Source organism: Cydia fagiglandana, chromosome 12, assembly GCF_963556715.1.
Source record: "Cydia fagiglandana chromosome 12, ilCydFagi1.1, whole genome shotgun sequence".
Taxonomy (NCBI): domain Eukaryota; kingdom Metazoa; phylum Arthropoda; class Insecta; order Lepidoptera; family Tortricidae; genus Cydia; species Cydia fagiglandana.
In genome coordinates this window covers 3,311,314-3,330,134 of record NC_085943.1, presented here as the reverse complement: position 1 = coordinate 3,330,134, position 18,821 = coordinate 3,311,314, and the positions used below count along the sequence as shown (strand labels likewise).

Here is an 18,821-nt window from a genome sequence, read left to right as displayed (position 1 = left end):
GTTGTTGTAGCGGCAACATAAATATATCATCTGTGAGAATTTCAACTGTCTAGCTTTCGCGGTTCATGAGATATAGCCTGGTGACAGAGAGACGGACGGACAGGCGGACAGCGGAGTCATAGTAATAGGGTCCCGTTTTTACCCTTTTTGGTAGGGTACCCTAAAAACCTAACGTTAATACAGCCTGAAAGCGCCTGCCAGCCAAGCTTTAGAATGAGACAATTTAGAAAAGTTCATTTTGCTGCCAACTGGGAATACTCGTAGCTCTGAGCTTTTGCACAATAAAGCTCTAGAGATATATTAGCGACTACATGCCCTGTAAACGAGCTTTACTCACATAATGAAGCTGACACGCGAAAATAACTTGAATCTCGGATACTTTTGTCGCTGGAAATGGCAATTTTACAAGCTTATATTTAACTTGCGATGTATACATAAATGATCTTACGGGTCAAATCTTGCAGGCTAAATTTGACCCACTTTCCGTCTTCCAATGAAGCTGAAATTTTGCATACATACTATATAAATAATTACGTGCGTATCTGTCAGCTTTCGAATGTTTCTTTGCGCTAAACTGACATTAAAACTTTGTTTTATACTAAAATCACGCAAAAAATGTTATTAGAGTACATATGGTCCTATTTTTCCGCACTAGTGCGTAAAATAGCACTTTTCGTGCGATGTCAAAAGTTTAAAGGGCCATATGTACTGTAAAACGTTGTACGATACACGTGCGAATAAATAATTCGCAACTCGTGTCGATTTAAAACACTCCCTTCGATCGTGTTTTAATTTATCGCCACTCGTTTCGAATTTTCTCTTTTACGCACTTGTATCGTAAATAACTATTTTGGTATTGCATTGATATAAAATAAAACGTTTTTTTGCGTGATTTCTGTATGAAACAAAGTTTTACTATCAATTTAGCGCAAATAAACATTCGAAAGTAGATAGATGCACACATATTTATGTAGTAATAGTGTGTACCTAATTACATAATATAACGCAATTGTTTTTTGTATGGAAAGCGAACCACCTTAAACAAAAGCCCGCATTGTACTATCGGATATAGTGAAAATACGCCATGTTTGCTTCATTAACCTTCTGTCGGCTTTTGCGTCCCATCGGGTCAAGGCTGTGTCTTTCTAAGAAAGCTTAATAATGTTGACATTGTTTTATATTTCCGTGAACATATATTATAATATGGGAAGACATTATGTCGCAAACAATACGGAAAAGCATCACCTATTTTTATTTTCCTTGATGGTATAAATATTTATAAGTAACTACAATTCATCTACTTATTGACACAAGTCACAACCACAAGTCAATTTTTAAGTGGTAGACTTTGATTGTCATCGATTTTTAATCTATTAATTTGTTTTCCTTAACGCGTTCTCAACTATAGAAACGGTTATTTATAGTTTTACGGCACACATTTGAGAACTTCTGACCAAGGCATAAGGCTCAAAATAATTAACCTTCTTTTAGAGCTGAGAACAGTTGATTATATTAATAATTATGGATGGTTTTTAGGTGCGGATAATGAGCATTATTTATCAATTCTTTGCAAGTAAAGATGATCGTGATCTGGATGATAGATCTTCGGGTGCCAATAGTGAATTCGACTTTGAAATATTGCGGGCAACAATAAATCGGGCCTGTGAAGAATTTAGCGATGCAGAAAATAGCTGATCGTCATGTCCTGAGTTAGATGATCTGACGCCAACATATGAATTATTTTTACTTATTCACATCTCCATACATCGGAATCACCTGTCAGAATTTCGAAGTTGGCATCAAGTTCAATTTTGAGACGTCAAATCCTAAATGTAGTGACAGTCCATTTCCAACGACAGCTGCATTACTGTTCATACTATGGAAATTGACAAAAACAGCGACGCGTTCAGTACTAGGAGTGAAGCTGCGGTTAGAAATGGAATGTTACCATTAGCAAAATTAACGTTAAGCTATAATCTCAGACTAAATTGAACAGTCGACGAATTACACTTGAATGCAATCCGTAAAGATTGCCCGCGGTTACTGAATAATGTGATCCTGTCAGTAGACTTATTGGATAAAACCGAAAATTTACCGCTGAGCAAATTTCAATTGGATTCCAGATAGGACTTAATTAGTGTGGATCAGTTCTACATCAAACACATTTTGAAATGAATGAAATGAAACAAATAAAAGGGCCCGATTCGGATTTTGAAATAGACATCTATTATCTTTTAGACATCACCAAGATACGATAACGATATGTTTAAGATCTAACATGTCAAATTTGACATTTGCGCGATTCTGGAGATACTCTTGAACGATTTCCACAGGATATGACTTAGAGATCCAATCACATCTAATAGATATCTTACTATATCTTACGTAAAAGTGACATTGGTTGCCCGAATTGCGCTGCAAAAGAGAACTAGTTGATATCTAAACTATAACGACGTATCTAGAATGGATCTAGTACGTCTCGTTTCTTGTGAATATCTTGAAGTTCGAATACGGCAGAAAGTCAGACTAATCATACGATATCAATAAAATCCAAAATCATACCCTTATAAAATCAGTCCAAGAAAAGCCTGACACGGATTTGATTGCCCACGCAGTGTAAGTGATATTTTAAACGTCAAACTTCTATGAAATTATGACGTATAAATGACACTTTCACTGCGTGAGCTTTGGAATCCGCTGCACACTTTACTTGGTCCGACTCTACCTACGTATTTTTTATTATTAAACATCACGGAACCTCACACTTCTTATACAATTCAGGCCCATTTCTCATGGCACATGAAACCGTTCGAAAAGCGAAAGAAACGCCATTTGTGTGTGAGCATTAGCATTCGGTGACAGGTGCGATCGGTACCGTACCGAGCCTTATGTAACTTAGATTTTTATTCGACAAAACTAGAGAGAAATCAGATTTATAGAGTGTTAACCCCAATTGGCGTAAACCAGATTCATTCGTAGAATGAATCTGATTTCTTGATACATTTTCACAATCCATTAATCTTTGTTAAACTTGTTATAAAAACAAAAGCATGTATTTTTACCTTTAGGTGTACGGGAGCTAGCTCGTTAGCATGAACACATTTCTCGCTTACCTATGCGCGACTAAAGAGCAACTGTACAATTTATACAATTTAAGCGCTATTATTATATTGGATTATTTTAATGATTTCTATGGGACTGCCAATTTTTTTTCGCGATTGATCACTAGGAACTTTGCGTAAGTATGAATGGTGATTAAAATTTCACCCCGTATACTACTCTTTACTTCTTTACTTTCTCTCTGCCATAAGGCTTAGTATTTTTTTATAACAATTTTATTGCACTTTTAGGTGGTTCGGGATCCGTCACGAATGTTGCTTAATTTCATGACTAAGACAATGCCGGCAATAACTTGCTTTGAAAAAAGTTTGGATTTAATAAGTCACGTCACACGAGAAATTTTATGGGCGGATTTCGTTTCTTGAATGTGTTTGTGCGTATTTTGGTACGCGCCTATTTTATCTGTCAGTACGATGATAATATTGGAGTTAAATAAATAAATATTGGGGACATCTTACACAGATCAACCTGGCCCCAGACTAAGCATAGCTTGTGATATGGGTACTAGGCGACGATATAAACATACTTATAGATATATACTTATTATTGTTGTTACATAGTCTTAAGTTTGTATTTCGCTAATTGTATTTTTTTACCTTTATGCTGCAATAAAGGATATTTACTTACCTACTTACTTATATGTATAGAAAACACCCATGAATCAGGAACAAATATATGTGTTCATCACATAAATAAATGCCCTTACCGGGATTCGAACCCAGGACCATTCGGAGTTGGTCCCATAGAAAAAGTCGTTCAGTATGGCCTAACTAATCACCTCGCTTAATATGGCAAATGGTCCAAAAATCACCCTGTATTTAGAATAAGATGTATTATATGTTAAGTTTTATGTTTTACATCAAATAAAGTATTCCTATGAGCAAACTTAACTCACCTTTCAAAGCCATAGTAGGCAACAATGCCAGCGCCTGCAGCATCGACCAAAAACACGTCCTCTCGATCCTCATTCCGTCAACTATTCACTATTTCACGCAAAAACAGTACATTTTCCCTCATTAAAAGTACTCAAGAAGAGTCATTTTCGCTCGAGACTCAACGCCAACGCTCTTTTGTTTTTCCTTTTCACTTATTTTTCATCGCGCTTTTAATTTTGTGTACATTTGTAATGTGCCAGTATCTTTTTCTTTTCTCTCCGGGTATTATTTTAATGTTTTCATTTACATAGTTTATTGAATCGCTGGATATACACATACAGGCTTCGCTCGTATTAAATATTCATTTGAGAATATTTATTGGGGATTTACCATTTGATATGAATTCGTCTAGTATGGTTTCAAGTCGAAGTTTAAATTTCGATTTGTCTTTCAAACAGTTTTAAATTTGAAATCTCAATCCTTTAAGCACGAATCAAAAAATGGGTTCGTGGTAATATTGCGAATTACCAAATTTCAAAATTATTCTTACACTAAACATATGTTAACTTTAATGAACGGAATTAATTACATTAACAATCCGGGCCCTTTCCAGTCCAAAATGAACACACATACGTGTTTTTGGCAGTGAATGTTTTAACAAATCATCATACAGCAAGTAAGAAAACTACGAAGAACAAAAAAGGACAAAAAATAAAAATCATCTTCATACAGAATACGTTCCTCAGAATATAAACAAAATCTCAGGAATAAATCAAATCCACTTGGTATTCCTATTCAGAATCACTTACGAATAGTTTTTATTATTATATGCCGAAATCCCAATAAACAATCTACATCCTTTTCCGTGGAGCGATTTTCAAAAACATACGTTAAATAACACGTTCTTTTTATTAACACTGGCACATTCAAAATTTCAAAAATCGAATTCGCACAAAAAAAATCGCGGCATCGGCAACAAGTCGTCAAGTTGGCAGCGCCGCACGACCGTTCCGTAGCGGATCTACGGGCACACTGATCCGCTACGGGCCGCTCGTAGCAGTCGTAGCACACAGCGGCGTAGACACGTTACGTCATGAAAAGGTTGCCACTCAAACGTTTAGAAGGCGCCTTTTTGCATGAATACGGATACGACTGTATTTTTGTTTTCCTTTCCCCGGTGTTCCATTTTTGTGGAATAAAAGAACGTGTTTGGATTCCCGTTGATACGTCGTCGCGTTTATGGAACTTGGGAGTGTGAAAGGCTCTTGTTAACGTTTTGTTAGATGAAGAAGCGATCGCTTTCTGTTTTGAGGATTCTTTTAAGGGTCTTACCAATCCCCAATGTAAACAGGGGTGTCAACAAGTTTAACTTTTAACTGTAAGCGTATTATTTTGTAAGAATTATAAGTGTGTCTACAATAATTATATTATTACCTTAGCGCTTACTCCATCCATTCAGTATCCTTGCTTAGTAATAATAAAATATATGAAAGGTGTAATTAAATGTAGGTATTATTCATAAGTTTCAAACTCGCTTAGAGCTTAAACTTAAGTTTAAGGTCAATCTTACAAATATTTTGTTCGCAAAGCTTGCTTATAATTCATTTATAATTTATTATAAAAATAAGTTTTTAGCTAAAAGTGATCGCTATATGTAAGAATACAATTAGTTATTTGTTTTACAAGGGGGCAAAGTTGTTGCAAGCGAAAAATTCCAAAATTGAACCACGAGCGTAGCGAGTGGTTCGAAAAATGGAATCATGAGCGTTGCGAGGATTTCAAAGCACGAGGGTTAAACAAATTTGCTCCCGAGTGAAACACAAAATTTTTCACTACTCAACCCGAAGTAAATATTAAATGTAAAATATCAAACAAAATCAAACCAAAACACCCAAATGATTTTTTTGTAATATTATCATCGAAAATCATCATTTAAAAATCAATTCTACCAGCAAACATAAGAAAACCACTCAAAATTTGCATTTGATTACTTTGCCTCACATGTGAATAAAATGCAACTTTGCTATCAGTTTTTGAAGTGCAAAGTAAGCCTTTCTGAGCTGGTGTGGTGAAAAGATACTTATTTCTCTATGATTAATTGTACTGTATTTTAACCGGTCATATACCCAAATGGATCGAATCCTTTACATTACGGTGACAATACATTATAAATAATATTCGTACAGAAAATTCCCAATAAAAGAGTTAGCATGATGGATGATTGTTTGGGCACAATATTTTCGCGTATATCTGCTTCTCCCATAGACATATCTAAGTAGACCACTCATCGGGACCTTATTTTCGTACCATAACATGATATCCATTTCAATCATTTATACAGGCCAATTCGAACGTGCATCTGATATCAAACATGATTTATACCGGCCAATCTGAACTGACATCAAACCATTTAAATGATATTATTTGAAATCATTCAAAATACAGCAAAATAAAGGAGCGCATGACAGCTAACGATATTATTGCAGTATCAATTGGAATCAAATCAGTTAGCTGTCATTCGCGCGTTTATTGCGCTCTGATTTGTCCGTGCATGTATATTTTTTTGCGAGCGAGAAGTGAGGTAAGGTGAGCTCGAACAAATGACAGCTTACTGATCATCTTCCTCGCGTTGTCCCGGCATTTTGCCACGTCTCATGGGAGCCTCGGGTCCACTTGGCAACTAATCCCAAGAGTTGACGTAGGCATTAGTTTTTACGAAAGCAACTGCTATCTGACCTTCCAACCCACAGGGTAAACTAGGCCATATTAGGATTAGTCCGGTTTCCTCACGGTGTTTTCCTTCACCGAAAAGCGACTGGTAAATTTCAAATGATATTTCGTCATATCAAATACAAATAATTTATTGAGATAAGTATAGTTAAAAATTCCCAAAACATGACAGCTTACTGATATGATTCCAATATCATTTATATGTTTTAATGTCAGGTGCACGTTTGAATTGGCCTGACAGTTTTAAATGCGTTCCACAAATGTTTTAGTACATGCGTCGTCTACTTACCATGTATCTGTGGCGTTACTTGTCGTATCCATTACACGCCCGTGGAGCTATATTTTAGACATTACCTCGTAATGTGCCTGATTAAATTACGTGTCGTACACGTACATATAACATATTTATACGTATATATCGAGATATACAACTTTTTGTACACCTACCTATGTAACGAACAACAGCGCTGAACAAAACACAAACAACACACACAACAAAGAACAACAACAACAACACAACAACACAACCAACAACACAACAACAACAACAACAAACAACAACAACAAAAACAAACAAACAAGAACAACAGCGCTGAAAAACAACAAACAACACTGGCTGGCTGGAAAAACAGCGCTGGCTTTGCCAGCTACATCCTGAGTTGTGACCCTTTTATGGCATTTTGCACTAAATGTTATACATTGTATATTTGTCAACATGTTTTTGTCATCTGTGTTTGTCTGTCATAAATAAATGTATTTATATTCTATTCTATAAAGCGAATGAGGCAATTCTGTTTAATTATCTATTTATGTGTGTTAAATATCATATTTAGGTAATGTATTTAATTTGAAGGATAAATGCCATACCAGGGCACACCAGGGTGCCATGCGGACCTTTTCAATTGTAACTTCTATTGTATTATGCCATGCGTTGCAATAAACGATACTGTACTATTCATTTAGATATATTATCTACAAAAAAAAAGTTTTTGTTAAACATTTCAGTCAAGTTTAAAATGTCTTTAAGAACACTTGTTTCTAGAATTGTATGTACTTATTCCTTTCAATTTATTTAACTATTTATGGTTGAATTTAGAAACGTGGTACGGGACTAGGGAATGCAAATCGGTTATTTTTTGTATGGAAATAACCGCGGTTTCGGTTAATAACCGATTATTTCCATACAAAAAATAACCGAAAATAACCGATTTGCATTCCCTATACGGGACTACGGGCATGTCATGCGGAGCGATGAAAGTCATGTAACGAGAAAGGTATTACGAATGAATGTGGAGGGTAGTACGGGGTACGAGGAAAGGAAAACCGAGGAAAAGGTGGATGGACTGTGTGAGAGATGATTATGAAACGAACGCAAGTGAATGATGAAATGACGGGCGACAGAGAGGTGTGGAAGAGAAATAGATCTCTACTAGACCTCAACAAGTTACGATATGGATAATTTAAAGATATTTGTAAGATAGATATGTCAAATTTGACGTTTCCGCGATTCTGGAGGTCCTCTTGAACGATGTCGACAAGTTATGACTTAGATATCCAAGTCACATCTAGGCGATATCTAATGTAAATCTAGTTGATCTCTATATCGTCTCTAGATCTTGTGATTATCTCGTTTCCCGAATACGCGTGAAAGACATGCTGCGCCGACCCCAAGTGAATGGGACAAGGGCAAGAGAATGATGATGTTGATGAAATATGAAGTTGGATTTAACCCCTTTTTCATTAATAACCCATAATAACAATCCAATAAACTACATAGCTATAGAATGTAATTTCAGAAGTTGCTATCTATTAATCAAAGTAATTTATTTAATGTAACTGACCGGAAAGTAATTAACGTAAATTGCTTTACTGTTTATTCATTAACAGAAATTAAGGGAATCGTTATAATTATGATATTGAATTTGGTACATTAACTATCGTAATCAATAACATTTAATTTAAATTTAATTGATTGGAAAACGTATGTATTGATAACGACACTCATATATCATACATACATACTTACATACATACATCACTGGCTCAGTGACCCAAAAAGGATATTGCGGCCCTATTTGAAATTTAGGATACGTCAAATATATCGGCTAGATACGATACGGATTGGATAGGTATGTCAGTGTCAAATGTGACGTTTCTTCAAACAAAAACGTTACTTTTGACACTGATATATCTAATCCATATCGTATCTGGCTGTAATATTTGACGTATCTTAAAGTTCGAATCGGGTAGTTGGCCTCTAAAACAAGAGAAGGCCATTCTGCCCTATTCTGCGCCACTTCACACCAGTTGGGTATTCCGAAGGCGGACAGGTCTTTTTGGGCTTCGTCACTCCAGCGGTATCTGAGACGCCCAGACGGACGTTTTCCACCCAGGTGCCCCACATACGCTCTTCTCACAGCACGAACCTCCCTCATCCTCTCCAGGTGACCTAGCCAGCGGAGTCGTGTGGCTTGATCATACTAATAGGGTATTTGACTACTAAGTCAAATCAGTTTTTTTTTTTTTGAACTGTCATAACGATTTTGCTACTAAGGAATTTCAATGAAACACTAGCTTGTGACGTCACAATCAAATTACCTACTCTTTATAGTTTTAAACGGGTTTTAAAATAGAAATTGGGTCTTTACAAGTAGGAAATTAAATTCTTTGACTGTAAATAGGGCACCGCTCCTTGCCGCTCCCGGTGCAAAGGTGCCCATGATGTTATTTGTATGTCCAGCCTTTGTACTAGGAACGAGCCAATCGAAGTTTTGATGCAAAATTTTTACTTAAGATAGGTATTTAATTTATACGTTTCCTTGCTTAAAAAAATGACTTTTTATAACTACCTACCTATATTTTTCATATTTAGATATATTATTTATCATATACTTAGACAAAAAAAATCACAAAAAGCCTAAGAATATATACCAAGAGCTTAGCTTCGTCTACATAATTATAGGTACATTCCATCTCTAAAATTTAGTAACAAAATTAGTCAGTCATTTTTATATGAGGGGTCGTACAAAAAGTGCGGATGACGTCAAACCACTTATAGGTTTTCAAATAGTATTTTTGATTTTCATAAACAATTATCACTTATCATTTATCAACCTCTTTATTAAACGATATCGCCACTTGAAATGAGTAAGTACGTTTTTGACTGACACATTGTCAATCAGATGAACAATAAATTGACTTCGTTATTGTTTAGCTATTGTATCTTCACGATTATATTTAGCTAAAATTTATATTTACTAATGTATAAGAAAACGCTCTAAAATGTCATCTTTACTCGAATATTGTGGCAATTTTCCGTTTTTGGAGGTACGTGACAAACACGTATACTGCTCTTGCTGTAATCAAGATATACCAACGAAGGTAAGCAATATTAAAAGACATTTACATATTCGTGAAATTTATTTTATTCACTACATCACCCTACCACCTGTATTATTAATTCCATGGATTTATTTACGATTATTCTGTTACTTCTACATCTTGTTAATACAAACTCAAACATCATCCTGTGTGCAAGATTACGTCATTTTTACGTCATCCGCACTTTTTGTCCGACCCCTGTAATAATATGACCATACCTACAATATATAGCCTCTTTAGACATATAACCAGTCCTTCACAAAGCGTCTACAACAAGCCCTGTTAGGGTAATTCCACATGTATCAAGCTGAAAGTTTAGTCATTAGCGCCGGGCAACTCTCTAAGTGCGGAGAGACCGTAACGGCCGCAAATGACAAGCAGGTGGGGCCCAATGTGATATCACAATATTATAAACTTAGGGCGGTTTACGATGAAATGAATATTTAGGAACAATCGTACACAAATCCACTGATTGCTGTGTCAATGTGGCTAATTCCGTCATAGGGACAGGCCGCGTAGCCAACATGACAATCGCTTACGCTCCGTAGCGATCGAAACACAACTGCCACTGTCGCACTACTATGGAAGAGTGATAGAGAGACACAAAGCGTTTCGTTGTCGAAGCGATAGCGATTGTAACCTTGGCTAGGCCGGCAGTTCCGTCTACTTAGCGTTTTTCTGGAACAACGAAGAACATTGATAATTTCGTCGGTAAAGCAGCGATTGCTTTTAGTTTCAGCAATCAAATAAAATGGTTTTTTTTTTCCTACGATTGAAAATCAAAGAAATATACGCTCCTGGATGAAATTGACACATGAAAGCCATGACACATTAAAAGGTAATCCTTTCATTTGGATAAGTATGATGAAATTGATAAAATAAATAAGGGTTAAATAAGAAAATTAATTTTTATAGCCCTTAATTTTTGGTCTTACACCTTTATTCACCAAAATGTTGATAGAATGAGTTGTTTCCGCTTCCGGTTTATCCCTTATACTCCAAAGGGCTTGTTACTCGTCTCCAGTCTCCTGCGACTGCCTGTTTACTGCAGTGTAGTACGTGCCTTATTTTAAGGTCACACTCGCAACATGAAATGGCATAAGCCTGGAAGCAAGCACTTTATTGGACCTTCTTAAGAGCCCATCAACTTACACACTAGCGCCACTGCTAAATAATCGTGATTATTCAAATTAAACTAAAGACCTTTCAAAAACGGCGGCCGCTACGTACTGTATTTTGTATTTAAGTACCTTTTGAATACATCAAACTAGTTTCCATGTTGCCGGATTCGTCGATCTATGAACTCAAAACAAAAACGGCCGTTTTAACTTTGGACGCATAGAATGACGAATCCAGCAGCATAAAAACTAGTTTGATGTATTCAAAAGGTACTTAAATACAAAATAAAGTACATAGCGGCCCCTTTTTTAAAATATCTTTCGCTTAATTTGAATAATCACGATTATTTAGCAGTGGCGCTAGTGTGCACGTTGATGGGCTCTTAAGATGACCGTACATTGCGTTAGTTATTAATTAGGGATTTGTTTTATGGGTAATAATAATAAAAGGGATGTGGGTGATATGGACTCGTTACACTTAAGCGAGACCCACTCTGTCCCCACCCACAAACACTTCGCTTTATCATATCATATATATCATAGTATGAAAATTATACTAAAACAATCCAAATTCTATATGTTCTATACGCCCATGAATCCCTTGATACAATTTATAAAATTCTTGGAATTAGTTGCCATGCGGACCCCAGGCTCCCGTGAGCCGCGGCAAAATGCCGGGACAACGCGAGGAAGATGATGATGATTTAATGTTAATTAATGCGAAGTTATTTACTAAAGGCCAATTCAGGATACGTATTTTTGCCAACACTTAATTATTTTCAATGAATATACAGTGTGTTTTCTGTAACAGGAGCAATAAATTAAACTGTAGGTTGTACTCCTCAAACTGACCAACATTTGTTCAGCAACTTTTGAAAATAACTCATGTTTTGATTTTTATTACACTTTAAAGTTTATTCTAAGACGCAATGTATTGCAAATTTTGTTACGTTAAAAGCGTGACAAGTAACGTCAAACACACTGATGTCACTGCCAGGGTCCCTCTATGACATTTGGTCGAGCACCCCCCACCTAAGTCTGACCGTTTGGCCGGGCCGTCATACATTTTTCTGACCGGAAGCAGACGACCAAAAGTCGGAATTTTCTGGGGGTAAGGACTACACCTAAACTATCGTGAATATTCATGGAATAAACTACGATAAATAAATAAATTCTCGTTCTCGAGAACATTCTCAGAAGTTACCGAGAAATTCTCATGTGGAAAGTTTCGCAACTTTGGAAAGTTCTCGTGCGTGCATTGCTATGTCAGCGTACATAGAAGGCAATATTTATTTTGTATGAAAAAGAGGAAGTCTAAAGGATTCATAATTTTTAAAAGTTGCTGAACAAATGTTGGTCAGTTTGAGGAGTACAGCCTTTAGTTTAATTTATTGCTCCTGTTACAGGAAGCACCCTGTATACCCAGACTAGTTATAGCTAACTATTACACCCTGATGGTCAGACTATAGCTAACTATTAGTTAGTACAGTGTAGTAAATAGTAAAATAATTATCAAACTACCTACTTGATACCTGACCCACTGTCAAACCTTTTCACATTAACTACCTATTTACGTGATTGGCATTACATTGATTAAAAAAAGCGGCCAAGTGCGAGTCGGACTCGCCCATGAAGGGTTCCGTAGCAGCAAGTAACATAATAAAATTGCGGTTTACGATTTATGACGATTAAATAAAAACTACTTACTAGATCTCGTTCAAACCAATTTTCGGTGGAAGTTTGCATGGTAATGTACATCATATATTTTTTTTAGTTTTATCATTCTCTTATTTTAGAAGTTACAGGGGGAGGGGGACACACATTTTACCACTTTGGAAGTGTCTCTCGCGCAAATTATTCAGTTTAGAAAAAACTGATTTTAGAAACCTCAATATCATTTCTGAAGACCTATCCATAGATAACCCACACGTATGGGTTTGATGAAAAAAAAATTTTTCAGTTCTAAGTATGGGGGACCCCCAAAATTTATTGTTTATTTTCTATTTTTGTGTGAAAATCTTAATGCGGTTCACAGAATACATCTACTTACCAAGTTTCAACAGTATAGTTCTTATAGTTTCGGAAAAAAGTGGCTGTGACATACGGACGGACAGACAGACAGACATGACGAATCTATAAGGGTTCCGTTTTTTTTCCATTTGGCTACGGAACCCTAAAAAAGTAAAATTATTATGAGGTATGACACTTATGGTAACATTCCATTTCTAACCGCAGCTGCACTACCGGTACTGAACGCGTCGCTGTCATTGTCAATTTCCATAGTAAAATGAACAGTAATGCAGCTGTCGTTGGAAATGGGCTGTCACCTTTACTGTGAAAACGTTCTATGGTGGCTCTAAAATCAGTTTGTTAGTTTGTACATTACTAGATTGTACGTTCAATAATAAAAAGCAATAGTTCCCTAAACGAATACCTGAACAGTTTATTAATTATTGTTTTTCTAGAATACCCAGAGTTACTTACGAAGAACAAACTTAACGTGAAAAAGTAATGATATTTACTTTTACAACTTTGTTTGTTTTGTTACTCGTGTAACAAAATATTGAAAAAATTAGGTAAGTACATATACTCGTAGAAATCACGAGTAGGTATTTGAGAATAAACGAAACATGCCTTTTTATATTTACTTCTTTTTCCCGTTTCTATGCAAAACCTGTATATATTTTATTAATATTACATGTTTTTTGTGGGCCCCAAACTCCCTACTTTCTTATATATCATTCTTTGCGTAAATACTAAAATGTTTACCTATTTTCTTTGAAGCTTACAATGTTGTACTACTTAGGTAAATATCGTTGTGCTTCACCTGTTACTTTCCACCAGACATAAAAGACACATAAAAAATAAAGACGGACAATATGTTAAGGGTCAATTTCTGAACACGATTTTTTTTCTGTCCGTGATGAAAATCGCGGGTTAGCATCGGATAATACTTACCATTTTTTTTTTACATAAAGAAGCCACACTTTCACACCGGGTTCCATATGAATTCACTGATTAATTGGTTTTTAGAGTACACTTAAAAATACCTAAAGGCTCAAATTACTACTCCCGTGCCCTGTCCGGAATCTGCTTTTGAGCATAATGAAAAATTCTACGAAAAATTCTACATTAGTATCACTAATTTAGTGTCAAATACTTAAACTATTTACTATCATTGAGCACATACACTATTAACTTCATTGTGGTAAATAACTCGTGATCGAAGTTTAAATTTTGTCCGAGCGCGCGAGTAAAATTTCGTCGGCAAAACTCAAAGGGCTCTGACAGCCGACGTCTGTATCTGAACCGCCTCGTGTCCCGCCTCACCTGTACTGGCAGTATTCGGCTGTTTCTCAAAGCAAACGGATGTACGTCAAGCCGCGGCGTGTTCGAGCAAATCGCATAAGTATTTCGGAATCCGGGTGGGCGACAATTTTTTTCTAATTTCGATGCCCCTTAGAAATTTTATTTTCCACATAGCTTTTCAATAACAATTGTCATATTTAGGAGCCCTTTATGTATCTTTATGTAAGCGATAACATAACAGTTTGGGTAAACACGATTTAAATTTTTGGCGAATTTTTTTATTACGAATTCTAATTTCCGTGCCCTAATTTCCATGGAATATTTACCTAAAACAGCTGATTAAGTGGCACGGGAATTAGAAAGTATTACATTTATTGTCAATAAATTTTTAATTGGGGGCACTGTAAGTTAATTGGCAATGTTTACGTCATATTATTATTACATATATATATATATATTGGCATTGAATATATATTATATGTAATAATAATATGACGTGTATCTTTCTATTTTACATTTAAGGAAATCTCAAAGAATGCACAAAAATCTATGAACGGTTTTTTAGTATAAGTACTATAGTACCAACTTACAGGGTGGACCCGAATAACCCGGGCAATTTTAATTTTTTTTTTTTTTAATTTATTTAGGCAACGTAAGGTAAGGTGGGGTAAGACGACACTGGGGTAAGCCTATCACTTGTATGGAATCCTCGTACTGTTAGCCTTGCGCCACCTTACCTTATTCATTGATCATATTATACCATTAAAATATTATATAAACATAAAACTATTTTTGGAATTATTACATATTATAATACCCGTACCTAAGGTTACATGAAACAAAATGAATCAAATTTACAATGGTTTTTTTTTTGTAAATTTGACAGCTGACAGCGTAAGCCGTATAAAGTTTAAATATCTAGGAGACCGAGCTTTGCTCGGAAAACATATACCTACCTAAAAACTCAAAAATGCGCGTTTTCCCAGAGACACCTAGCTAGATCAATTTTTCATCCCAGAAAACACCCATATATGATCAAATTTCATCGAAATCGTTAGAGCTGTTTCCGAGATCCCCGAAATATATACAAGAATTGCTCGTTTAACCCTTATCTTGGCATCGTAACACCCGTGATACATGGAACTTAAAAAAATCTAGCAAGTTCACTTTATTACCTAACAAAATAATTCTACCATCAATATGTCGAGCTACCCTCCTTACTTATAGAAAAAAATAATGGGCACGAGTGTCATTGTAAATTAATTAGTAATAATCAACATGGCGCCGCGGAAACAATAGATTTCGGTTCGTACAGGAAGTTTTGCATTTATTTCTTATGTTAGTATATATTTTTCCATAATCTACATTTTGATGTCTTTACTGGCTCTTAATGCATACATATTTACAATGCCTTTGAATTTAAAAACATTTAATACATAGAACCTTACATGAAACTGTTATGTATTATATTTGATACAGTGCCAAGAACTCAGAAATGTACATATCGAAAGGATTGTATTACATTTAATACATTGCCAAGTTATCGTCAAAATAGATTTACATGATTTTTTTATTTTTTTATTTTTGTGGGGTTACAAAACATGCTTCAATTATAGAATATTAGTTGTCGTATTATTTAGTTATTTAACTTTGATTTTTTTAAGGACTAGATGTTATTTAACTATATATTCGTACGCTGTAGCACTATTGCTACGCCGTAGCCCGTAGCACGGAAAAATATGTGTATGGCAAAAAATGGCCCCAAAGTAAAAAAAAAAATATTTTTTTTACTTTTAATTATTTGTTTACTTTTCATATTTTACTCAACTTTTTGCTGACGACTTTTTTGAAACTTTACGGGATTAAATTTTCCGCCCATGTGATCAGGTATTCGTAGATATATTTTATATTTACAGGTTTAATAGTCATCTGATGCTTTAGATTGCGTTTAATTAGCAGTAAATGCTAATTTCTGTTGCATTACATGTTTTATTTTTATTAAAATCTACATTTTTCTTTTAAAAAGTAGGTAACTATTTTGTCGAGTTATTGGCACTGTATCAAATATGATACATATGATTTTCCGAAACTGGAAAATCCTGGATTTTTTTTCTTATTTTTTAATAGTCTAGTATGCTCAATAGGTGACAAAAAACTAAAAAAATGTTTATATTTAAGATATTTTGAGCCTTGCCAAGATAAGGGTTAATAGATTAGTTGTTATAAATTAGCTTTTCTAATAGGGACAAGAAAAATTAAATATATCCTATTCTTACTATATTATAAATGCGAAAGTATCTCTGTCTGTCTCTCTGTTAAATTATCTTGTCACGCTTAAGCCGCTGAAACAATATCATCTTGATAATACATATTTGGCATGGAGATAGTTTGAGGCCTAAAGAAGGACAAAGGATCTGGGGGCACGGCAGTGCCGCCGCCAAGTCGAGCAAAACAAAGTGGCACGGCCGTACCATCAAATCTCAATAACATTCTATCTAAATAACATTTAATTTGAGCATGTAGTCTAAGAATTAATACACTTTAAAATCCCTTAGTTTTGTCACTGGCACAATCACTCTCAATCAATATTATTTTAAGGTACTTCTAGCATACCCACAAGTTCCAAATTAGAAACGTAATTAGGTTTTAGCTTTTTAAGCCAATAAAAATCTAATAATACTGCAATATTAGTCACGTTCTAAAGATAACTGCATAATTAAGTTTGTATAATCCTATAGAAATATATGCGATAATAACGTTACCTTTTAGTTCTTACAATTAGTAGGGAAAGTAAAGGTACACTACGCTGGACGATGTGAGTATGAATAAAGATGTATTATGATATGTATATACATAGTATCAGTATGGTATGGGTATGATTACCCGAAAAGAAGGACAGCCTACAAAAAGAGATGGGATCCTATCAAAAAGAATTCATGTAAAAAGATGCAAATCTCGCAACGCAGTTCTTCTACTCTACTACAAAAAAGTTTTGGGATGTAATGTGAAACCAAGTCGGTTATTTTAGTCAGTGCCAGGGGGTATTTTTTTAGCAAGTTTTTTTTAGGAAGTTTATGATATTTTTGAGAAATTACTTAACCAACCTACACTTTGAAGATATTCCCGCAGGGCAGGGACACCCCGTATACCTATGTGTAAAGTAAGGCGGGGTAAGACTAACTTAGTTTATTTTGATCGGGGCAAGACTAACAGTATGAGGATTCCATACAAGTGATAGTCTTACCCCGGTGATAGTCTTACCCCACCTTACCACATATGTGTTCAAACATTTTTTTGGGTTATTAATTAATGTAGGCAGCATATTCGATTTCTTCAGATTAACTTACACAATAACTTCTTCTCACTGTGCCCCTATTTATTTCTTAGGATCATTTCCTATAAGACCATATACCAGATCATACACCTTGTACCTATCTACATGCAGATACATAATGATACTTTTTAATGAATAGTTTTGTATGTAAAGGCGGACAAGTTTACGAAACTACTCAAAGTATTGTTTTGAAATATGTACATTTTACTAAGAAAGAGAGATTAGTTGCCATTAAAATAAAGGAAAGGATTATTCAAATACGTAGTTTTTAGTGTAACATACTTTCGTAGATTTGTCGTTCGAAACTAAAATTAAAGAAGGTAAATATGTTACGTTTCAAACGTAACTAAAGCAATTTCTTTTTTTTAGTTCCATACTCACAGCGACATTGTAATAGAACAGGCCGAACGAGATTGTTTTCAGCGCCATCTATCCGCACAAGGAGACACTTGAACCCTTAGTCGCGAGCTGTCGGTCTAGAAAATATTATGGTTCTTATTTAGTATTCAATATTTTCTTTAATGGTTGAAATATTTAGGTTTGGTTCCTCAAAAATATTAGTACTCGGTATCGTTGGTCTTTTAATATTATAATTTTCAAATATTGTTTGGGACATCGTTTGCAATGCCTGGCAAAATTCCTTGGCTCTGAGCGGGGTTTTTTGTTTGAAAAAAGTGACAGGAGAGGAAATTGATTGTCGAACGAGATCAAGTCACTGAGATTTCCGCAGCCATGTGAGGAAGTTGGTGCAGATATTCTCTGGTCGCTTTGTACGGGAGCCATCCCTGTAAAATATGGAAATACATCTTCACTTTTTGTAGCGAGGTAAGCCACAGCGCAAATCTTTATAGAAATATAGCCCGGTTTTTTATAACGTTCGTCTTTACTGATTTTACATTTCCTTGTTACAGCAAACAGAGCAATATGGCGTCCTAAATTGAATTCCTGGAGGAT

General features: G+C 35.2%; 1 protein-coding gene and 1 long non-coding RNA gene across 5 annotated transcripts in view; both read right to left on the bottom strand.

The window, feature by feature from the left end:
- LOC134669397 (limbic system-associated membrane protein-like) overlaps positions 1 to 5,040 on the bottom strand; it is a 56,386-nt gene extending 51,346 nt beyond the window's left edge. The window contains exons 1-2 of one of the 4 annotated variants that reach the window (XM_063526918.1): positions 4,805 to 5,040; positions 4,016 to 4,337 (exon numbers count right to left, since the gene is read on the bottom strand). In XM_063526918.1, coding sequence (XP_063382988.1) covers positions 4,016 to 4,088 — 73 coding nt within the window. In that variant the 5' untranslated portion in view covers positions 4,089 to 4,337; positions 4,805 to 5,040. The remainder of the gene's footprint in view (positions 1 to 4,015; positions 4,338 to 4,804) is intronic. The other 3 variants (XM_063526919.1, XM_063526921.1, XM_063526920.1) reach the window with 3 other exon arrangements.
- A 7,940-nt stretch (positions 5,041 to 12,980) lies between these two features.
- The window catches only part of LOC134669210 (uncharacterized), a 50,011-nt gene continuing 44,170 nt past the window's right edge, over positions 12,981 to 18,821 (bottom strand). Inside the window, exon 2 of the long non-coding RNA XR_010098873.1 lies at positions 12,981 to 13,186. This is a non-coding gene — a long non-coding RNA (uncharacterized LOC134669210). The remainder of the gene's footprint in view (positions 13,187 to 18,821) is intronic.